The sequence below is a fragment of the Lutra lutra genome, chromosome 2 (assembly GCF_902655055.1).
Source record: "Lutra lutra chromosome 2, mLutLut1.2, whole genome shotgun sequence".
Classification (NCBI taxonomy): domain Eukaryota; kingdom Metazoa; phylum Chordata; class Mammalia; order Carnivora; family Mustelidae; genus Lutra; species Lutra lutra.
The window spans coordinates 67,975,675-67,993,019 of record NC_062279.1 but is presented as its reverse complement, the minus strand read 5'-3'; the positions used below and the strand labels follow the sequence as shown (position 1 = coordinate 67,993,019).

At 40.1% G+C, this 17,345-nt stretch overlaps 1 protein-coding gene across 1 annotated transcript in view; it reads left to right on the top strand.

Moving 5' to 3' along the window:
* The first annotated feature begins 15,216 nt into the window (after positions 1–15,216).
* GATB (glutamyl-tRNA amidotransferase subunit B) overlaps positions 15,217–17,345 on the top strand; it is a 102,413-nt gene continuing 100,284 nt past the window's right edge. Inside the window, exon 1 of the mRNA XM_047717645.1 lies at positions 15,217–15,423. Within this exon, the coding sequence (XP_047573601.1) occupies positions 15,248–15,423 (176 nt within the window). The 5' untranslated portion in view covers positions 15,217–15,247. The remainder of the gene's footprint in view (positions 15,424–17,345) is intronic.

Sequence of the window (17,345 nt, the reverse complement as noted above, 5' to 3'; positions counted from 1 at the left end):
AGCCACCAGGTGCCCTTAAATAGACAGTATTTAAAACAAGAAAATAATTAGCAGCACAATATTGTTGTTTTGTCTGAGTATGAAGGTAAATGTTAGGGGAAACAGATAAAATAGTTGAAAACAGTTGCCTCTAGGAACTGGAAATCAGGATGAGAAGGAAGATGATACAGAGAATTATAGCTCTTCTTAGAAACTATGACAGAGGGGCCCCTGGGTGGCTCAGTGCAGTGAGCTCTGCCTTCACCTCAGGTCATGATCTCAGGGTCCTGGAATTGAGCTCCACATCAGGCTCTCTGCTGAGCAGAGAGCCTGCTTCCTCCTCTCTCTCTGCCTGCCTCTCTGCCTACTTATGATCTTTCTGTCAAATAAATAAATAAAATCTTAAAAAAAAAAAAGAAAGAAAGAAACTATGATAGAAGTATTGCTGCTTACCATTCTCCCCTTTTTCCTTGGTAATAGAATCCCAATTTTATTCAGGAGAGTGGGTATGCCCAAATAAAATGCCATGCTTCTCAATCACTCTTGCAGCTAGATGTAGCAATATGACTTCATCCCAGCCAATGAAATGTAAGCAGAAATTATCGAGTATAACATTCTTTTTATCCTTCCTATTATTGTTGTTGTTGTTGTTGTTGTTGTTGTTGTTGTGTTCTGCTGCCTGGAATGTGGATGTGAAACCCTGGAGCTTACTGTGACTGAGGACAGCAAAGCAGAAAGCTAGAAAGAGAATATGTTTCCAAAGTTATCAAACAAGCTGTGGACTATGTAGCACTAAACAGCTTTTACTATGAGAGAATAAATGAGAATAAATCTTGTATATATAAGACATTGTCACTTGGGTTTCCACTAAATGCAGTTTAAACTAATTCTAACTAACACATATACTTTAAGCATCTAGCTTGTATATTAAACCATGTATGTGAACCTTGGATAAAAATTAGAATTGAAAGAGGGGAAGGTCACGAAATGTATAAAGGGAGAATTGCCAAATACCCATTTTGGAAAACTTCTTTAGGACCCTGATGTCCACCTGATGAATAATGTCTCTTCCCTCATAGGCTTCATTGCCAAAGATGCATCTGGAAAGAAAAATACCCTGGGTGGAATTTATGGCATAGAACCATTACAAAAAAAAAAAAAAAAAAAAAAAAGACTAGTGATTTTAAGATATAGTATAGTAATAGGAACTATCCAAATAAAAAGAAAATTAAAAAAATAAAAAGACCTTCACTAAGCCGCTTCTTTGAGAAGCCTAATATTATAAAATTGGAGCCCCTGAAGGACAGAAGTGGAAAAAGAGGAAATGGACAAAAAGATATTTGAAGTTGAAAATGGCTAAAAATTTTCCATATCTGGTAAAACTTATAAATCCACAGATATCAGGACAAATTTTTAGAGCAAAGCAATCAAATAAAATTGCTCAAAGCCAGGATAAAGAGAAAAATCTTAAAGCCAGCCAGAGGGGGTAAAAAAAGATATGCAGCAAGGAACAATAAGGATACAGCTGATTTCTTATCAGAAACAATGGAAGTGAGAAGACATTGGGAAAACATATTAAGTAAAGGAATAAAAAACAACTGCAACCTAGAATTCTAAACTCAGAAAAAAAAAATCATTACATATTAAAGGCAAAATACTGGGTCCTGGGATCGAGTCCCACATCGGGCTCCTTGCTCGGCGGGGAGCCTGCTTCTCCCTCTGCCTCTGCCTGCCATTCTATCTGCCTGTGCTCGCTCTCTCTCCCTCTCTCTCTGACAAATAAATAAAATCTTTTTTAAAAAAAAAGAATAGGCAAAATAACTTTGGAAAAGAAGAACAAAGTTGTATAACTGACACTAAGCAATTTCAAGTTTTATTATAAAGCTATGATAGTACAATGTTGTACTGGTATAAAGATCAACATATAAATCAATAGAAAAGACTAGAGAATCCAGAAATACACCCACATATACATGCACAACTGATTTTTTCACAATGGTACAAAGGCAATTTAGTAGAAATACTATAGTCTTTTCTACAAATGGTGCTGGAACAATTGAATATCCATTTAAAAAGAAAAGAACTTTGATCCATCCCTTACACTGAACCCAAAAATTGACTTAAAATGTATCATAGACCTACATGTAAAACCAAAAACTATAAAACATCCTGAGGAAAATATGAGAAAATCTTCATGATTGGTTCCCAGATTCATAATTTTGGAGGTCCTCTTCATAATGCAAAAACCCTTTTGCACCCAGAAACTTCATGCCTGCTCTCAGGACTATATAAACACAATGTTGAAACCATACTATATGTCCTGTCTCAGGTAACTTCATCACTTTCATAGTCCTAACCACCATTTACCTTCTAATGACTCCCAAATTTATATTTTCAGCCCCAACTTCTTGTTTTTCAGACTGGCATTTTCCAGTAGCCCTGCATATATCCACTTAGATGTCTCACTGACATCTCAAACTCAATGTGTCCCTAACGGGACTTGGTATCCTCTCCCCCACAGCTGCTTCTTGTCCCATGGGAGCCATCACCCCTGTGTAGCCACCCATGCCAGAAACTGGGCAGTCACCAAACACGTGTGACAGTACAGAAGTGGCAGGGTTCACATATAATTTCAACCTTTGTGGCCAGGGTGGCTGAGAGAGCAGGTTTTATTAACAGAAAAAAGTCCAGAGATGGAGGGTTGCGTTCAAAGGGGAGATGCTGAGACGGTGGACCTGTTGCTTTCAAGGTGCAGGCAGGGCATCCAGGTGGAGATTTCCAGCAGTCAGTTGGAAATGCCACTGTACATGACAGATGGCTGATCTTGGTTGCAGAAATGAAAGCTCAAGAGCTTTTCTGAAAAGTTGAAGCTGTGGTTTGACAGGAATCATACTGTTTCTAAGAACGAAAACATTCAGAAGCATTCGGCTATGGAGGACCGACCGTGGGGAGAAAGGGAAATGGAATAGGCTGAGGAGAAGGGGAGCAGCAGTGGGAGCCCGTTCTCTAGCCAGTTCAAGGACAGGCAGTCAATAGTTTTGTGGTAGGTCCTTTACTAGAGAGCTCTCGAATATATGACTTCTCCTCCACCTGACTAGATCTCTTCCCTCTCTTCCTGCTCCCTATCTAACTGTATTTTTTTTCCAGTCTAGGAATCCCTGCACGGGAGAGTGCAGTGTAAAGGACAAGGGCTTGGTTGTGGGTTTCTCACTCCACTGAGTTAGGAAGGCAGACAGTGAGGAATCGTTTAACAGGAAAAGTCTTAAGGCCCTGGCTGCCCTTTTTGATTTGTGCATTAATGCTGGAGTTGACAGCTTGCCTGGGAGAGGCTGAAGGGATGTGTGTTCTGCATGTCTGGAATTTATTCCTTTGGCTCTGTAAGATGTGACACTGCATAATGGGCATGAAGAAGTAATTTTGATCCTGTGACTATCTTGGCAAAGGTTCCAGAAAGACATATGGACATAATCTTCTGGACATTTGTGGAAGAGCCTTCCCTGAGGGATTGTCTTTGCAGGCTTGCATTCACTTCCAGTCCTACAGGTTTCACCTTAGCTTTATTCTGTTTTTACTTAAGAGATAAAAAGCTAAACTGTATTCAATTGAAAGAACTAAAAATATTAATGTAGGAGCAAGTCATCATTATGGCACATATCAATTTCTCACCTCTGAGGCAGTGCACAGAAGCAGGGCTCTAGATATTAACCCAGCCATGATTAGAGGGGAAAAAATGTTTGTGTAGATCTTGGTAGACACTGTGAAAATATGAGTTTTTATCATGCTGGGATCTAGCATCTTCACCTACAAATTTACAAAAGGTGACATAAACAGCCAAGTCTGCCTGAGAATGACAACTTGCTTAAATAGTATTCTGCCGTAAGCTTTCCTGCACCCAGGGCCCTACTTTTGGGGATATTTGAGAAATTACTTGTTTCTTCTTGGAACAGATTTCCATCTATATACATTTCCATCTTAAAATAATTGAGATAGCACAGTAAACCCAGCTAAGTGTTCTGTAATTCCCTGTGCTTATGTTTGTGAAGTGACTCTGTTCAATTCAGAATTCACCCACAGCCTTCATTTAATATTGATCATTGTTTCTTTCCTTGAAGAGTCTGACTAATAGGGTGATAGAAAAAAACTCAGAAAAACCAAAGCCCAAACCCCAGTCCTTGGAAGATGACTGCCTGCCCCTCAAGATACTCTTTAAAACTGGCTCCCAGAAGAACGTCAGTGAAGAGGTCTGCCAGGAGCCAATCTTTATTCATTTACTAGTGTTTTGTGAATACTCTTTAAGAAAATTCTTTAGAGTTGTGCTACTGGGAAAAGGAGAAAGGGGCTGAAACTGTGGAGGCAGACATTCCCTGGACTATGAGGTCTTTTTTGCTTAGACCTAGGTGATTTTCCCCGAAGGGAGCACTCAGAATCACCCTGCTAAAAAAATTGCCTTGGCTGCTGGCCAGCCTTCTGGGAAAGGTTTTTTTTTTATCTCAGTGGTCACTACACTGTGAAGCTCTAAACAAATGGCTGTTCTATGAACCTTGACTGAGGAGAACGAGTAATCAGGAGCTTTTCTGTATTTCTACACATTTTGGTTATAGATGAAGTCGGTCTAATAGAATCTGATTACAGACTCAGAGAATTATAGATCTCAAAAATGCTCAAGAGGTCACATGATCCAGCCTCTTGAGCTTCAAGGCTAGTGGATGGGAAGTTGCAGGGCTGCAGGGGACACTCTCAGGCCATCCGGACCTTAGATGATATTTGGTTATGTACAAAATTTCCCTGCACATGTCTGAGGTAGAATGAAGGGCTGCATGTTCCACATATCCAATGGCTTTCTTCGTATGGCTGGAAACAAGACTATGGATAGGTCCTCGGTGTTAACCCAATTAGGACAAATTTCTCTTCGTTCTGTCACAAACAAATAAACCAGGTAAGGGCCCTGACTGAACTTATATGGGTCAGATATTCCCTTTCCCCAGGACAAATAAACCATAGCTGTGTGTGTGTGTGTGTGTGTGTGTGTGTGTGTGTGTGTGTGTCTGTAGAGCAGGCCCAGCATCATGGACATAAAACCTGTGCAGTGACACAGGGATCTGTGCTTACAAGGATCCCATGCTCTGCTTAATGCTCTGCTGTTTCCATCTAGAAATTCTCAATAATTTTTTAACAACATAGTCTACATTTTAATTTTGCACTGGATGTCACAAATGATGCATCCAGCCCTGGCATGGAGTTCTAGCTCAGCTTGGCAATTCCTAACATAGTCATATAAATGGTATGGGGGGGGAGGGGAAATAATTCCTAGAATCAGTGGGTTAATGGTGGCCAGTACAGCTAGCATTGTTCTGAGAACTGAAAGGACATGAAACATGAAAGATATGGTCCTTATTTAGATGTATCCCAGTTTAGTAGGACAGATATGGAAACAACTTAGGTGTCCATGAATAGATAAAGAAAATGTGGTTTGTGTGTATATGTATACACACACACACACACACACACACACACACACACACACACTGAAATATTATTCAACCATAAAAAGAAAAGAATGAATGAAATCTCACCATTTGTAGCAACATGGACGAAACTGGAGGGCATTATGCTAAGTGTAATAAGCCAGATAGAGAAAGACAAATGCTGTGTGGTATCCTTTATATGTGGAATCTAAAAAAACCCAAAAAGTTGAACTGATACCCACAGAGAATAGAAAAGGGACTGCCAGGGGCTAGGGTTGGGATGAGGAATTGGGAGAGGTTGGTAAAAGGGTACAAATTTTCAGTTATAACATGAATAAGATCTGGGGCACCTGGGTGGCTCAGTGGGTTAAGTGTCTGCCTTTGGCTCAGGTCATGATCCCAGAGTCCTGGGATTGAGCCCCGTGTTGGGCTCTCTGCTCAGCGGGGAGCCTTCTTCTCCCTCTGCCTGTCCCTCCTCCTTGTGCTCTCTCCCTCCCTCCCTCTCCCTCTCTGTCTAATAAATAAATAAAATCTTTTTCTTAAAAAAATGAATAAGGGGCGTCTGGGTGGCTCAGTGGGTTAAAGCCTCTGCCTCTGGCTTGGGTCATGATCTCAGGGTCCTGGGATCGAGCCCCACATCGGGCTCTCTGCTCAGAGGGGAGCCTGCTTCCTTCTCTCTCTCTTCCTGCCTCTCTGCCTACTTGTGATCTCCGTCTGTCAAATAAATAAATAAAAATCTTTTAAAAAAATTAATAAGATCTGAGGATCTAACACATAACATGGTGTATTGTATAAATGAAATTTGCTAAGAGTATAGAACTTAAAGGTCCTCACCAAAAAAAAGGTAAATAGGTAAGGTGATGGGATGTGTTAATTAATTCAATTGTGGAAATTCTTTCACAGTGTATGATATATCAAATATTCATGTTGTACACTTTAAGTATCTTATAATTTTTGTTAATTAAACCTCAGTAAAGCTGAAAATAATTATAAAGAAAAAATACAAGGTGAATGTCCACCTTTGCTTTCAATGTCACAAAGATTAGTTTTTATCAAACTATAAGTTAGTGTATATGATTGCAGATGGAATTAAGAGTCTCTTGTACCACAAGAGTGGTACCATTCTAATAGCAGTGACCCGCAACTAGGGACTGTTAAAAATATTCTTTCTACCAGGATCCATAAAGAATAGGACAAAATGAGTGCTCGAACGATGCCTCTAGGTTTGTAAGGACTCAATGAATACATGGAGAATAAATGGGAGAAGGAAGTTGAATAAAGAAGAAAAGAAAGGAATGGAAGGAGGAAGGGAAGTTGGCCATCCTCAGTTTTTCCAGGGAGTCAGGTTGTCCAGGAAGACAGTAGATGGAAACCATAAAAATAAAAGCGTAAGCCATCTAGAGCAATAAATTTTATGAAATGTTAATTGGGTTTACTCTCAGCACTCTTTCTTTCATTATTATGTTTAACACCAAACACTAAAAAATTAATCAAGAAATTCCATCTGGCTAACAATTTTAATTTATGAAATTCCTTTTGCTTCTGAAGATTAAAAGCAATCCTCTGAGTAAGTTGAACATTCTAAGAGAGCCCCAAACAGCCCTGAACAAACACTCTAGAGTATCATTTCCTTTTATATTGTAACATCTTTGAATCACTTGCAATCTATAAATAAACTTGCATTTTACAGAAATGGCTGTATGAAAACGCAGCGCCATGCTGGAATTCAATATACAAGGCTATTTTTAAAAGTGTTTTGATTTTTAAAAATTAATTGTAGGTCCTAGATAACGCAGGAGTTATAACTTGGCATGTTTCATGTTGCTTAACAACTCTTTAAAACAATTCTTCTACATCTGTGCTTTATTTTAAGTAGAAGTCAATGTTAATTGAAGACTTTGCTGAGTACGGCTGCCCTGTTCTGTAGTGGGGAAAACGGAATCACTAGCATTCTTTTTTTTTTTAAGATTTTATTTATTTATTTGACAGAGAGAGATCACAAGTAGATGGAGAGGCAGGCAGAGAGAGAGAGAGAGAGAGGGAAGCAGGCTCCCCGCTGAGCAGAGAGCCCAATGTGGGACTCAATCCCAGGTCCTGAGATCATGACCTGAACCGAAGGCAGTGGCTTAACCCACTGAGCCACCCAGGCGCCCCGGAATCACTAGCATTCTAAAATCAGTAATTAATCTCATTTACCTTTTAACAACATTTTGGGTGCTTTGGTGCTCCTGTGTTTAGAGCAACTTGGTTTCTCCTGGCGTAATGTAAGAAGTTATCTGACACCAAAATAAATTTTTGAAACAAAAGTTGTCCTCCTAAAACATGAAAGCGAGAAAAGCAAGGGAATGTTGGTAGGCAACCTTTATCCTGATAGAAAAGCATGTTCAAGTGTAAATCCATGAAAAAAGTAACATTATGAAATAATGATAACTTCAGGCCATGCTTGTCCAACTGAACTTGTTAATTTATTTTGTATCAGAGGATAATAGAAAAGAAAGAACTCTCGATGTGATGAGATGAATATGAAACCACATGCCTGGGAAACATTATAGCCTTTATCTTATATCAAAGGCATAGATTGTATGATACAGAAGTTGTAGTATCTGGAAATTTTAGGCCTTCTGAGGTAAATGGTAACTTCTCTTTCAAGAATATGTGGTTTAGGGGCGCCTGGGTGGCTGAGTGGGTTAAGCCTCTGCCTTCAGCTCAGGTCATGATCTCACAGTCCTGGGATCGAGCCCAGCATCTGGCTCTCTGCTCAGCCGGGAGCCTGCTTCCCCCCCTCCTCTGCCTGCCTCTCTGCCTACTTGTGATCTTGCTCTCTGTCAAATTAATTAATTAATTGGGGCACCTGGGTGGCTCAGAGGGTTAAGCCTCTGCCTTCGGCTCAGGTCATGATCTCAGGGTCTTGGGATCGAGCCCCGCGTCTGGCTCTCTGCTCAGCGGGGAGCCTGCTTCCTCCTCTCTCTCTGCCTGTCTCTCTGCCTGTCTCTCTGCCTACTTGTGATCTCTGTCTGTCAAATGAATAAATTAAAAAAATCTTTTAAAAAATTAAATTAATTAATTAATTAAAAAAGAATATGTGGTTTAAAAGTATAAGAAGAGAAGTGATTACTTCTGCCTCTGTCTTAATTAACAAAGATTAAATGCTTAGGTCTTACCTGGTTTTTGGTCTACAAAAACAATCTTTGGGTGGTTTTCTCCTAAAAATAATTTTGTAGAGGAGGAGCCAAAAGTTATAGTATCCAGAGACAGAACAGGACCTTGAACACATGACTCTTGTAATAGAAACTAAGTGATTTTCAGTAATTTTACCTGTCTTATCACATTACATTTAAGACAGAGTGAAGATTATCACTTCCACACTTGCTGCTTTTTGACAACTGAAAAGAAATAATAGCATTTTTGAAAGAAGAGAGAGTAAACACAACATTTGAATCGATGATTCACCTCTAGAAGTCCAACGAAAGACATGTATATACTCAGTTTTATTTTTCAACTCCATGGACAGCAACTATGAACCTACACAGCAAGAAGCATAGTTCATGTGATCCATTGTACAACAGAACCAATGTACAAGGATATTATCACTTTGGGATAAGTAAGTGACACCTTAGATCTCTGTTGGGTAAAGAGAACACAAGGAGCATAAGGATAAGTCTAGCTGAAGTTTCTAGGAAAAAAAACAATAAACAATGTAGACCAACAGCAAAATATTAGTTCTCCTTGGGGGGAGTGAGCTACTATTCTAGAAAACAGAATTGCTATAAGGGAGGTTGTTACATAGCAGCTAATGTCCTCTTGTCATAGATCCCAAGAGAAAGGCCCTGGGCACCTAAAATGGTTGCTGGTTTGGAGAACTAAGCAAGACGAATTATTTTCTTTCCTAAACTCAAGATTCTTCATTTTGACATCTGCTAAGGACACTAAACTCTGAGAGACTGTAATATGTCAAACTGACCCTCATAAAATGTGAGAACATTTCATCAGATTATGTGAGTTTCACTGTGGCAAGTAGAAGGTAATGTATTTATTGAATAAATCTCTATAAAATTTTAAAATCATGGGCTCTGAATCACAGCAAAAATGTTTCTCAGAGATATTGTACCAGTGTACTATGGCAGCCAAAATAAAGATAACAGCTTAGAGAATCAACACAGAATATTAGGCTTGTTATTTGCTAGAGTGGCACTTTATATACTCTTACTTCCCTTTGCCTATTGAAAGATGCAGTATTCAGCCCCCATTCTTAGCACCATTTTTTTTTTGCTCTTTCTTACTACATGTGTGTATGTGTGTATGAGGGGGAAATGCCTTTTAGTAGCAAAGCTAGTCTAAGTGTGGCATCAACAACAACTTGAAATCACTGTTGGGTCAAGTTATCAAATCCTACTGGTGAATTAAAGTCTAGAGTCAGACTCCAAGGAGACAAGAACAATGTCTATGCTGGTCTTTCCCTCTTTAATTAGTATTCATGAATCACTGGGATTTTTTTTTTCTGTCTCTCTCTTTGCATTTATCTCAGTAGTTGTATCATTTGATTGCTAATGTGTTTGAATAGAGCTGCCTGATTTTCATTCAATCTGGCACCTCTTCATGGAGCACTAAATCTTCTCTCGATGGCCATACATTAAACTGTGGTGAGCCTGGAAGGCTCTACCACAAACAAGATTTCAGTCTTTATTGCTTTGTGCAGCCCATTCATTCTTGGTTCAAGGGCAGCCTAGATATAGAGATCCCAGTTCAGATACGCACAGGTAATGACACTCATTACCTGGCAGCATGTGTAAGATAAGCCTTTCTGTTCTCTTCTATACCACCCTGGTGGAGTCTGATAGATCTCCCCTTCAAGGAGCAAGTAGGATTTCATTCAACTGAAGGAAAAGTGTCATCAAAGCTCATGAGTCTTGGTGGAGTGGTTTTTTAATGTCGTACTTTTACTCCTTAAAATTTTTAGACTTAAAGAGAACCAGCTGATGTACAAAAAAAAAACAAAAAACAAAAAAAAAACCAAACATTTGAAACTTAAAAGTTGTTGGTCATTATATTCACATGATCTGGAAATGAGATACTACTTAGAAGCTCTGTGTGTGTGTGTGTGTGTGTGTGTACATGTACATTTTTAAGTAGGTACGTACAAGCTTTGTAACTCTGATGGGTAAATACCCAACTCCAAAACATAGAAGAGAGAGCTTCTTAGTGCACAGCAGGAATCTGACCACATGCTAAACATAGCTTACAGGGACTCAGAGCTTGACATGTTCTACTACCCACTACTTGTGACTCAGGAGGTATCTTCTTTCAAGTAAATGGTGAGTCATGGGGATATGGTAGAGGTGGGAGCTTCTTTCTTACACACAGTTCCTCTTTGATTCCAGGATTAGTCAGATTTCTAGAAAAGAAAAAGCCTGGGGAAGCAGCAAACCATCCCTGGAGACCAGAAAGAAGGAAAGATGTGGAGAGATGACAGTTTAGGGGCCAGACAAGCTTGACAGCAGCCATGCGTGAGCCTCATCGTCCCAGATGGCTCTTCATCTCAACAAAGACATTGGACAGGGTGTTCTATTTCCCTGCCTTGGAAAGGAAGAAAAAGTTATAGATTTCTTTGCCTCAAAGCAATCTTGTAGAGAAAGCAGTTGTTCCCTCCACATCAATATTTTATCAGAATCAAGACTTAATGAGAAAATAAAAGGAAATGAGCCCTGTTCTCCCAATTGTCCAGCATGCACGTATTCCCCGGCTTTCTTCTTTCCCTGATGATACTTGACTGGGTCTTAAAATATGGTTTTTCTAAGAAGGAACTTTATGTTTTTAGAATGCTTTTTCAAAAACAGGACTTCCTCTAGTGTCAGTGTTCTTCTGACATGAAAGTGATGCTGTCAATTTTTGTCATATATACATCATTCTAAGTGGACTTTTTTTTTTTTTAGAGGATTTATACTGACCTACCTTTCCTTCCTACCCCATAGCACAAAATTTAAGACAGCAGGCCAGGTATTACAGCCATAGAACAGATAGAAACTAATAGTCCCACAGAGCAACTAAACTCACAACTATCTTAAGAAATATCGCATCCAGGGGCGCACGTGTGGTTCAGTTAGTTAAGCCTCTGACTCTTGATTTTGGCGCAGGTCATGATCTTGGGGTCATGTGACTGAGCCCTGTGTTCCCACTGTGCTCAGCAGGTAGACTGCTTGGGGTTCTCGGCCTCTCCCTCTGCCCTCCCTTCCCCCTGCAAAATAAACAAATAAATAAATAAAAAGGAAATACCACATCCAGCATTATTAGACCACAAGGGACATTTTGTTAGTCTCCTAAATGTTTTTAAAGCACTGTCTTTGTTTCCACAGGAAAAAATAGTTAATCAAAGAATATGTTGGTTTACATAATTTTAAGATTTGAGATTACATATAAAGATATTTTGAGATATATTGCCGTGATAGATTAAAGTGAATTGTGGAAACTATCTCCTTTTAATTTTTTTTTTTAAGATTCTATTTATTTTGACAGAGAGAGAGATCACAAGCAGGCAGAGAGGCAGGCAGAGAGAGGGGAGGAAGCAGGCTCCCTGCAGAGCAGAGAGCCCGATGCGGGGCTCGATCCCAGGACCCTGAGATCATGACCTGAGCCGAAGGCAGCGGCTTAACCACTGAGCCACCCAGGCGCCCCTCTCCTTTTAATTTTACTAGGAATTATAATGTTTCCATTAAAATTGTTTATTTCATTATAAAAAAAGATACAAGTGGTTCTAAATAATTAGAACCATTTGTATCATTCACATTGCACCCATGTAATTAATGAAGTTATAAATCTTAGAATACCATATTTTCACATCATTTTTCCCCATCCCGTGCTAATGAAAGGATAAGAAAGAGAATGATTACAATTAATCACGACTTAGATTTGGGGGTGATGATTTGTGTTCAGAAATCAATATGTTTATACAGATACCTGGGGATTTCGAGTCAAACCTGGGGGTAAGCTAGTCTGTCTGATCCAACTCTGACATTCAAAGACTATCTGGAGAATACTAAACAAAACCAAGCATGTTATTTTAGACATACTTGCTAACTATTGCCATTTATAAGTAACAACTTGAAACTCTATTCTGGCTTACATGTCTTTTTAAAGACTTGTTCTAAATTTATTTGTACTGTGTCAATTATGTGAATAAAATAAGAGCTGAGAAACTCTCCCTAAGAGAATGTTTTTGCTGGAAACCCTGTCCTGCTACCTTCTGAGCTTCTTGAAAATGAAAATCTCTGTGTCTTCCAGATGACAGCCACCTTTTTGGTGGAACCAAAATAGCTCTCTCAGCTAGAGCTCTGTCAGTAAGAATTCTGACAGATATCAGATTTGGCATGCAGGAGGAAGGTGAGAAATGGTCCCATGGTAGGAGATTGGGTGAGAGCACCTGACTAGCTAAGGGAGCAAAGACAGGAGGGGTGCTTGGAAAACAGTGCCCTCCTAGACACCAGACCATGCATGAGGAAATCAATGGGCATCTCTGGAAATGACAGATAATCTTGGGGGAGAAGGGAACCATTAGCTCTTGTGGGATTTTGAAAGGGCTATGTAATGTGCATCAAGCTAGAAGGTTTCCATTTGTGAAGCAATCAGATACATTTACTTTACATTTGCTCTCCCTCTAGTGGTAGGGTAGGAGCCTTGAAGTGATATGCTGTCACTGCATAATACTGCTTCACAAAGAAAGATGTGCATTTTGCCCATAAAATGAGGATTTTCGTTAGGTATCCTACTCTCTCTCATGGTGGTTTTCAAAACAACCTAACCCTTCATGTGAGGGAACTGCCTCCTGACTGTGCTGATTACCAGTGGTAAGGTAGCAAAGATGTCTCTCTCTTTTTGGCTAAAGGCTGCCTATGCTCACTTCTTAAATACGGGATTCCCCTTTCCTCTGCAGTCCTAACAAAGATGGAACCATGCTGTGATCAGAGGCAACTCTCCTGACCCCCAGTCTGGGCCAGAAAAACCTGAGGAGCTAAATAGCAAAGAGAAAGCAAACTTACCTAAGTAAAGGTGGGAAATGTGGAAACTCAGAGGAGAGGTACTTTACAGAATCTCAAGGGTTATCTGAACCTGATATAAAGGTCAATAATTAGCAATGAAGTTTGGAACGAATCTCTACCTCCACTTTACAGGCTCTTTTGTTTCTCTCGTTTTCATTTTTGGTCATGTGAAAATACTTCTGGTGTTGCAATTTGGATCAATGATAGTGGATGAAAAAAATAGAAAAGATGGAAAAGTAAATAATGACATTTTATGGGAATAACTAAAATTGCCTCCATAGAGGGATTAAACTGCATAAAATATCATAATTGTACAAGAGTATTGATGGGAATAGGTCATAGGTTACAGCTGTCTAATCAACAGGTTATTGATTGATCAATAATTGAAAATCTACCAATGTGAGGTATAGAGTCTGCAGCTTTTTCTGTGCTCCATACTCAAAGTTAGGCATCAATGATGCTTCCTTGACTTCTCTTGTGTGTCTCCAAGGCAACCAAATTAATGTTTTCCTGAAACCTACTTCTTTCCTAGTTTCTTTGTCTCAGTGAATAACTCCACCAGCCATCCATTTGCACAAGCCAGGAATTCAGGAGTTACTTGACCCCACCTAGTCTATCCCCATCATACTCAATCCATCACCGAGTCCTCCTAAATCTTTCTCACACAGGTCAATTTCTCTTTGCCTCCACCACCATCTCCCTTTCATCATTTCCCTCCTAAACAACTACTGCTCCAAAGGGTATCTGCTTTGATCTTTGTCAAACACATTCTCCACGCTGCACTACTTCATCCAACAAATATTTTTAAGGGGCCTACTTTGTACTATGATAATACTTTGTTGAATAAGACAAATTCCCCATTCTCAAGGAGCTTGTGGAGCATAATGCGGAGAAGTAAAATAGGGTGATATAATAGAGAACGGCAGAATGGCTATTCTAAGTTGTGTGCTCAAATACAAGACATCAGTGGGAGTTTCTGAAGGGTTTGAGTTTTCAAAGCAGAAAAATAAAAGAAGTCTGTTGGGATGATGGCATCTGCTATCAAGGCTTTTTCACATGTAAGGAAAAGTGTTTCAAATACTGAGCAAGTACAAAAAGGAAAACAACTTAAAATGTACCTGAAGTTACAGTCTAGCTCTGTTTGTCTCCAAGCACTTCTGTTTAAATACGGCACTTACCACCTACATGAAAGTGTCCTATTTTTGTAACTTTTCTGTATGTCTCCTCTCCCAACAAGGCTTACATTGTACGAGAATAGTGGCCATAAACGGCTGGCTCACTCGTCAGTCCCTAAGAACTGTGCCTGGCATAAAGTAGGCATGCAAGTAAGTATTTGTTGCATTTAATGCACAGATTAGCGTGTGAACCGGCAGGGAAGAGAAAATAACTGAGTGTACTTGGAGGCTCGGATATCAAGTTCACTGGCTTCAGCTGGAAAGGTTAACCGAGGTATAAAATCCCGGCCAGATTTCTTAGTTTTGGATCTCCGCACCACCTGCTCTCTCTCAAACTCACCCCGTCACAAGCCTCCCCAAATCCCCGCTAGGAGGAGTCACACCTCCCGACCCAGAAGCCCTCCCATTCTCTCCTCTATTTCTCCTTCCCTCCCCTCTCCGCCAGGGTTCCGGCAGCCCTGGAGTCGCAATGCTCACCGGGAATAGTAGTCTTCCGGTGCGAGCCTAAGGCGTTTTATTCGTTTTTCAGAACTACGCTTCCCAGAGAGCCTTGCGGAAGAAGGAGACTGTATCACCTGACCAGGAGCCAGGAGGGGCAATGGCGGCGCCCATGTTGTGCTGGTGGTGTCTTGGAAGGCGTTGGGTTTTAGCCTGCATTGACGGCGGTTCTCGCCACGGAAGAGGGGCTGCGATTGGGTTCACTTCCAGCAGGAAAAGGGGACAGACCTCCGTGGCTCAGCAGCCCCTCATCACCTCCCAGAAGTCAAGGAAAGGGTATATTATTTTATACCATTACTGCCCATTTAAGCGTGAGGTGGAACTGCGGGACTGGGGAGGTGAAAACCACTACAGCACAGCTTCCGTCTAGAAGTTTTGATGAGCGGGGGGCGGGGGGAAGTTGGGCTATAACTTTCAGCCCTGAAACCTAAACGAAAGCACAAAACTAGCCCTCTATCAGCCCCTTCCTCTACACGTAAAACACTCTTCGAACAGTAGGCATATATGGGGAATTCTCGAGTGTAAAATCGCAGATCTTTTCTGGAATGTAAAACTCCACACGCAAAAGAGTGGATTCGGTAACCATACTAATGGCACTAGAAGAGGGGTCGGTGACAGCAGAAGGCGGGATCTTATTTAGCTGACATTTATTTAGCGCTACTGTGGGACAGCAGTGTTCTAAAACTAGAAAGGGAGCCTTTACCTGCAAGCTCAGGGTGGTAGTGGCTTAATGTCATTACTGAGAAAACACCAAATGTCTGTGGCGGCGCTTCATGTTGTACGTGTTTCTAGACCTAGGAGGATGCAGTCAATACAAGAGATCTTCCCTCTGATTAGAGAGTTTTGCTTATTTTGTTAGATAGTCTCTCAACAGCTGTTTATACTTTATAAGACTTAAATACTGTCTTTTTAAATACAGAAACAGAAGGCATGTGTTTAGTAATCACTTTAGCCTTTGAGATAGTTAGGTTGGCATTATTTTTGCTTTTCTGTTGGAGCAACAGAGGGAAAATGTCCAGAACCATTCAGCTTCTATTCCTTTCATAAATTGGATCGTCTGACTGTAAATGGAAAGTATTTTTTTCTCTCATGTAACGAAACTGCAAAAATAGTTTCGAGTGATGTTTTAGTGAATGCAGAATTTCTGATGAGTTCTTCATTTAATTCCTCTCAATTGCCAGCGGCGCTTCCAAACTTTAAAAAGAAGGAATTAATCTTCTTACAGTACTATAGATATAGAACTTAATGTGTTGAAATAATTGGAACAAAACCCAGCACATGTAAACAAAAATCTAGGTAATACAGAAAATTGCTTGGGAGAAGAGCAAGATAGGAACAAGGTGTAGAGGGAGTGTGTGTAAACAGGCATTGTCCAGGATACATGGTTTCAGAAGGAATAAGCACACTTACGCAAACCTAGAGAAAACTCTGTGTTCATACAGACCGAAAAGAGTAGGAGATGTTATTATAGCATTTAACAACTTCTTAGATTTGATAGCAATCAAGCATAAACAGAGGAAACTGAAACTGTAGGGAATTGAAAGTGATTTGGGGGACCCAAAAAAAAAAAAAAAGCCACATCTAATGGTTTCATGTTTTCATTTGCCCCAAATTCCAGGAAGATATGATTTAGTGATGATCTGTTATGTCTGTGTCACTCTGATCATTTTACGTGCAAGCCATTGTTATTTAAAATGAGTTCAAAACATGATGGAGAATATCCCTTCCTTTCTAAGTGATATATACAATTATTCATTATTTCTCCAGTAGTAGAAGCATGATGTTTATGTTAATTCTAAAAATGTTTGTAAGATAAGCTTTCATGGGGCGCCTGGGTGGCTCCGTGGGTTAAAGCCTCTGCCTTCAGCTCAGGTCATGATCCCAGGTTCCTGGGATCGAGCCCCACATCTGGCTCTCTGCTCAGCGGGGAGCCTGCTTCCTTCTCTCTCTCTGCCTGCTTCTCTGCCTACTTGTGATTTTTCTGTCAAATAAATAAATAAGATCTTTAAAAAAAAAAGAATAAGCTTTCATTTACTAAGTTATTAATTGATAAAGGACAGTTAATCTAGAAAATGGTGCTTTTCCCTGGAGTCAGCCAAGCAGACGTCACCTGATAGCCATTTCTAAATTGTTTCAGAATGCCATATTTTTCCTTCATCACCTTCCTCTTTATACAGTGAACTCTTCCTATGCTGTGT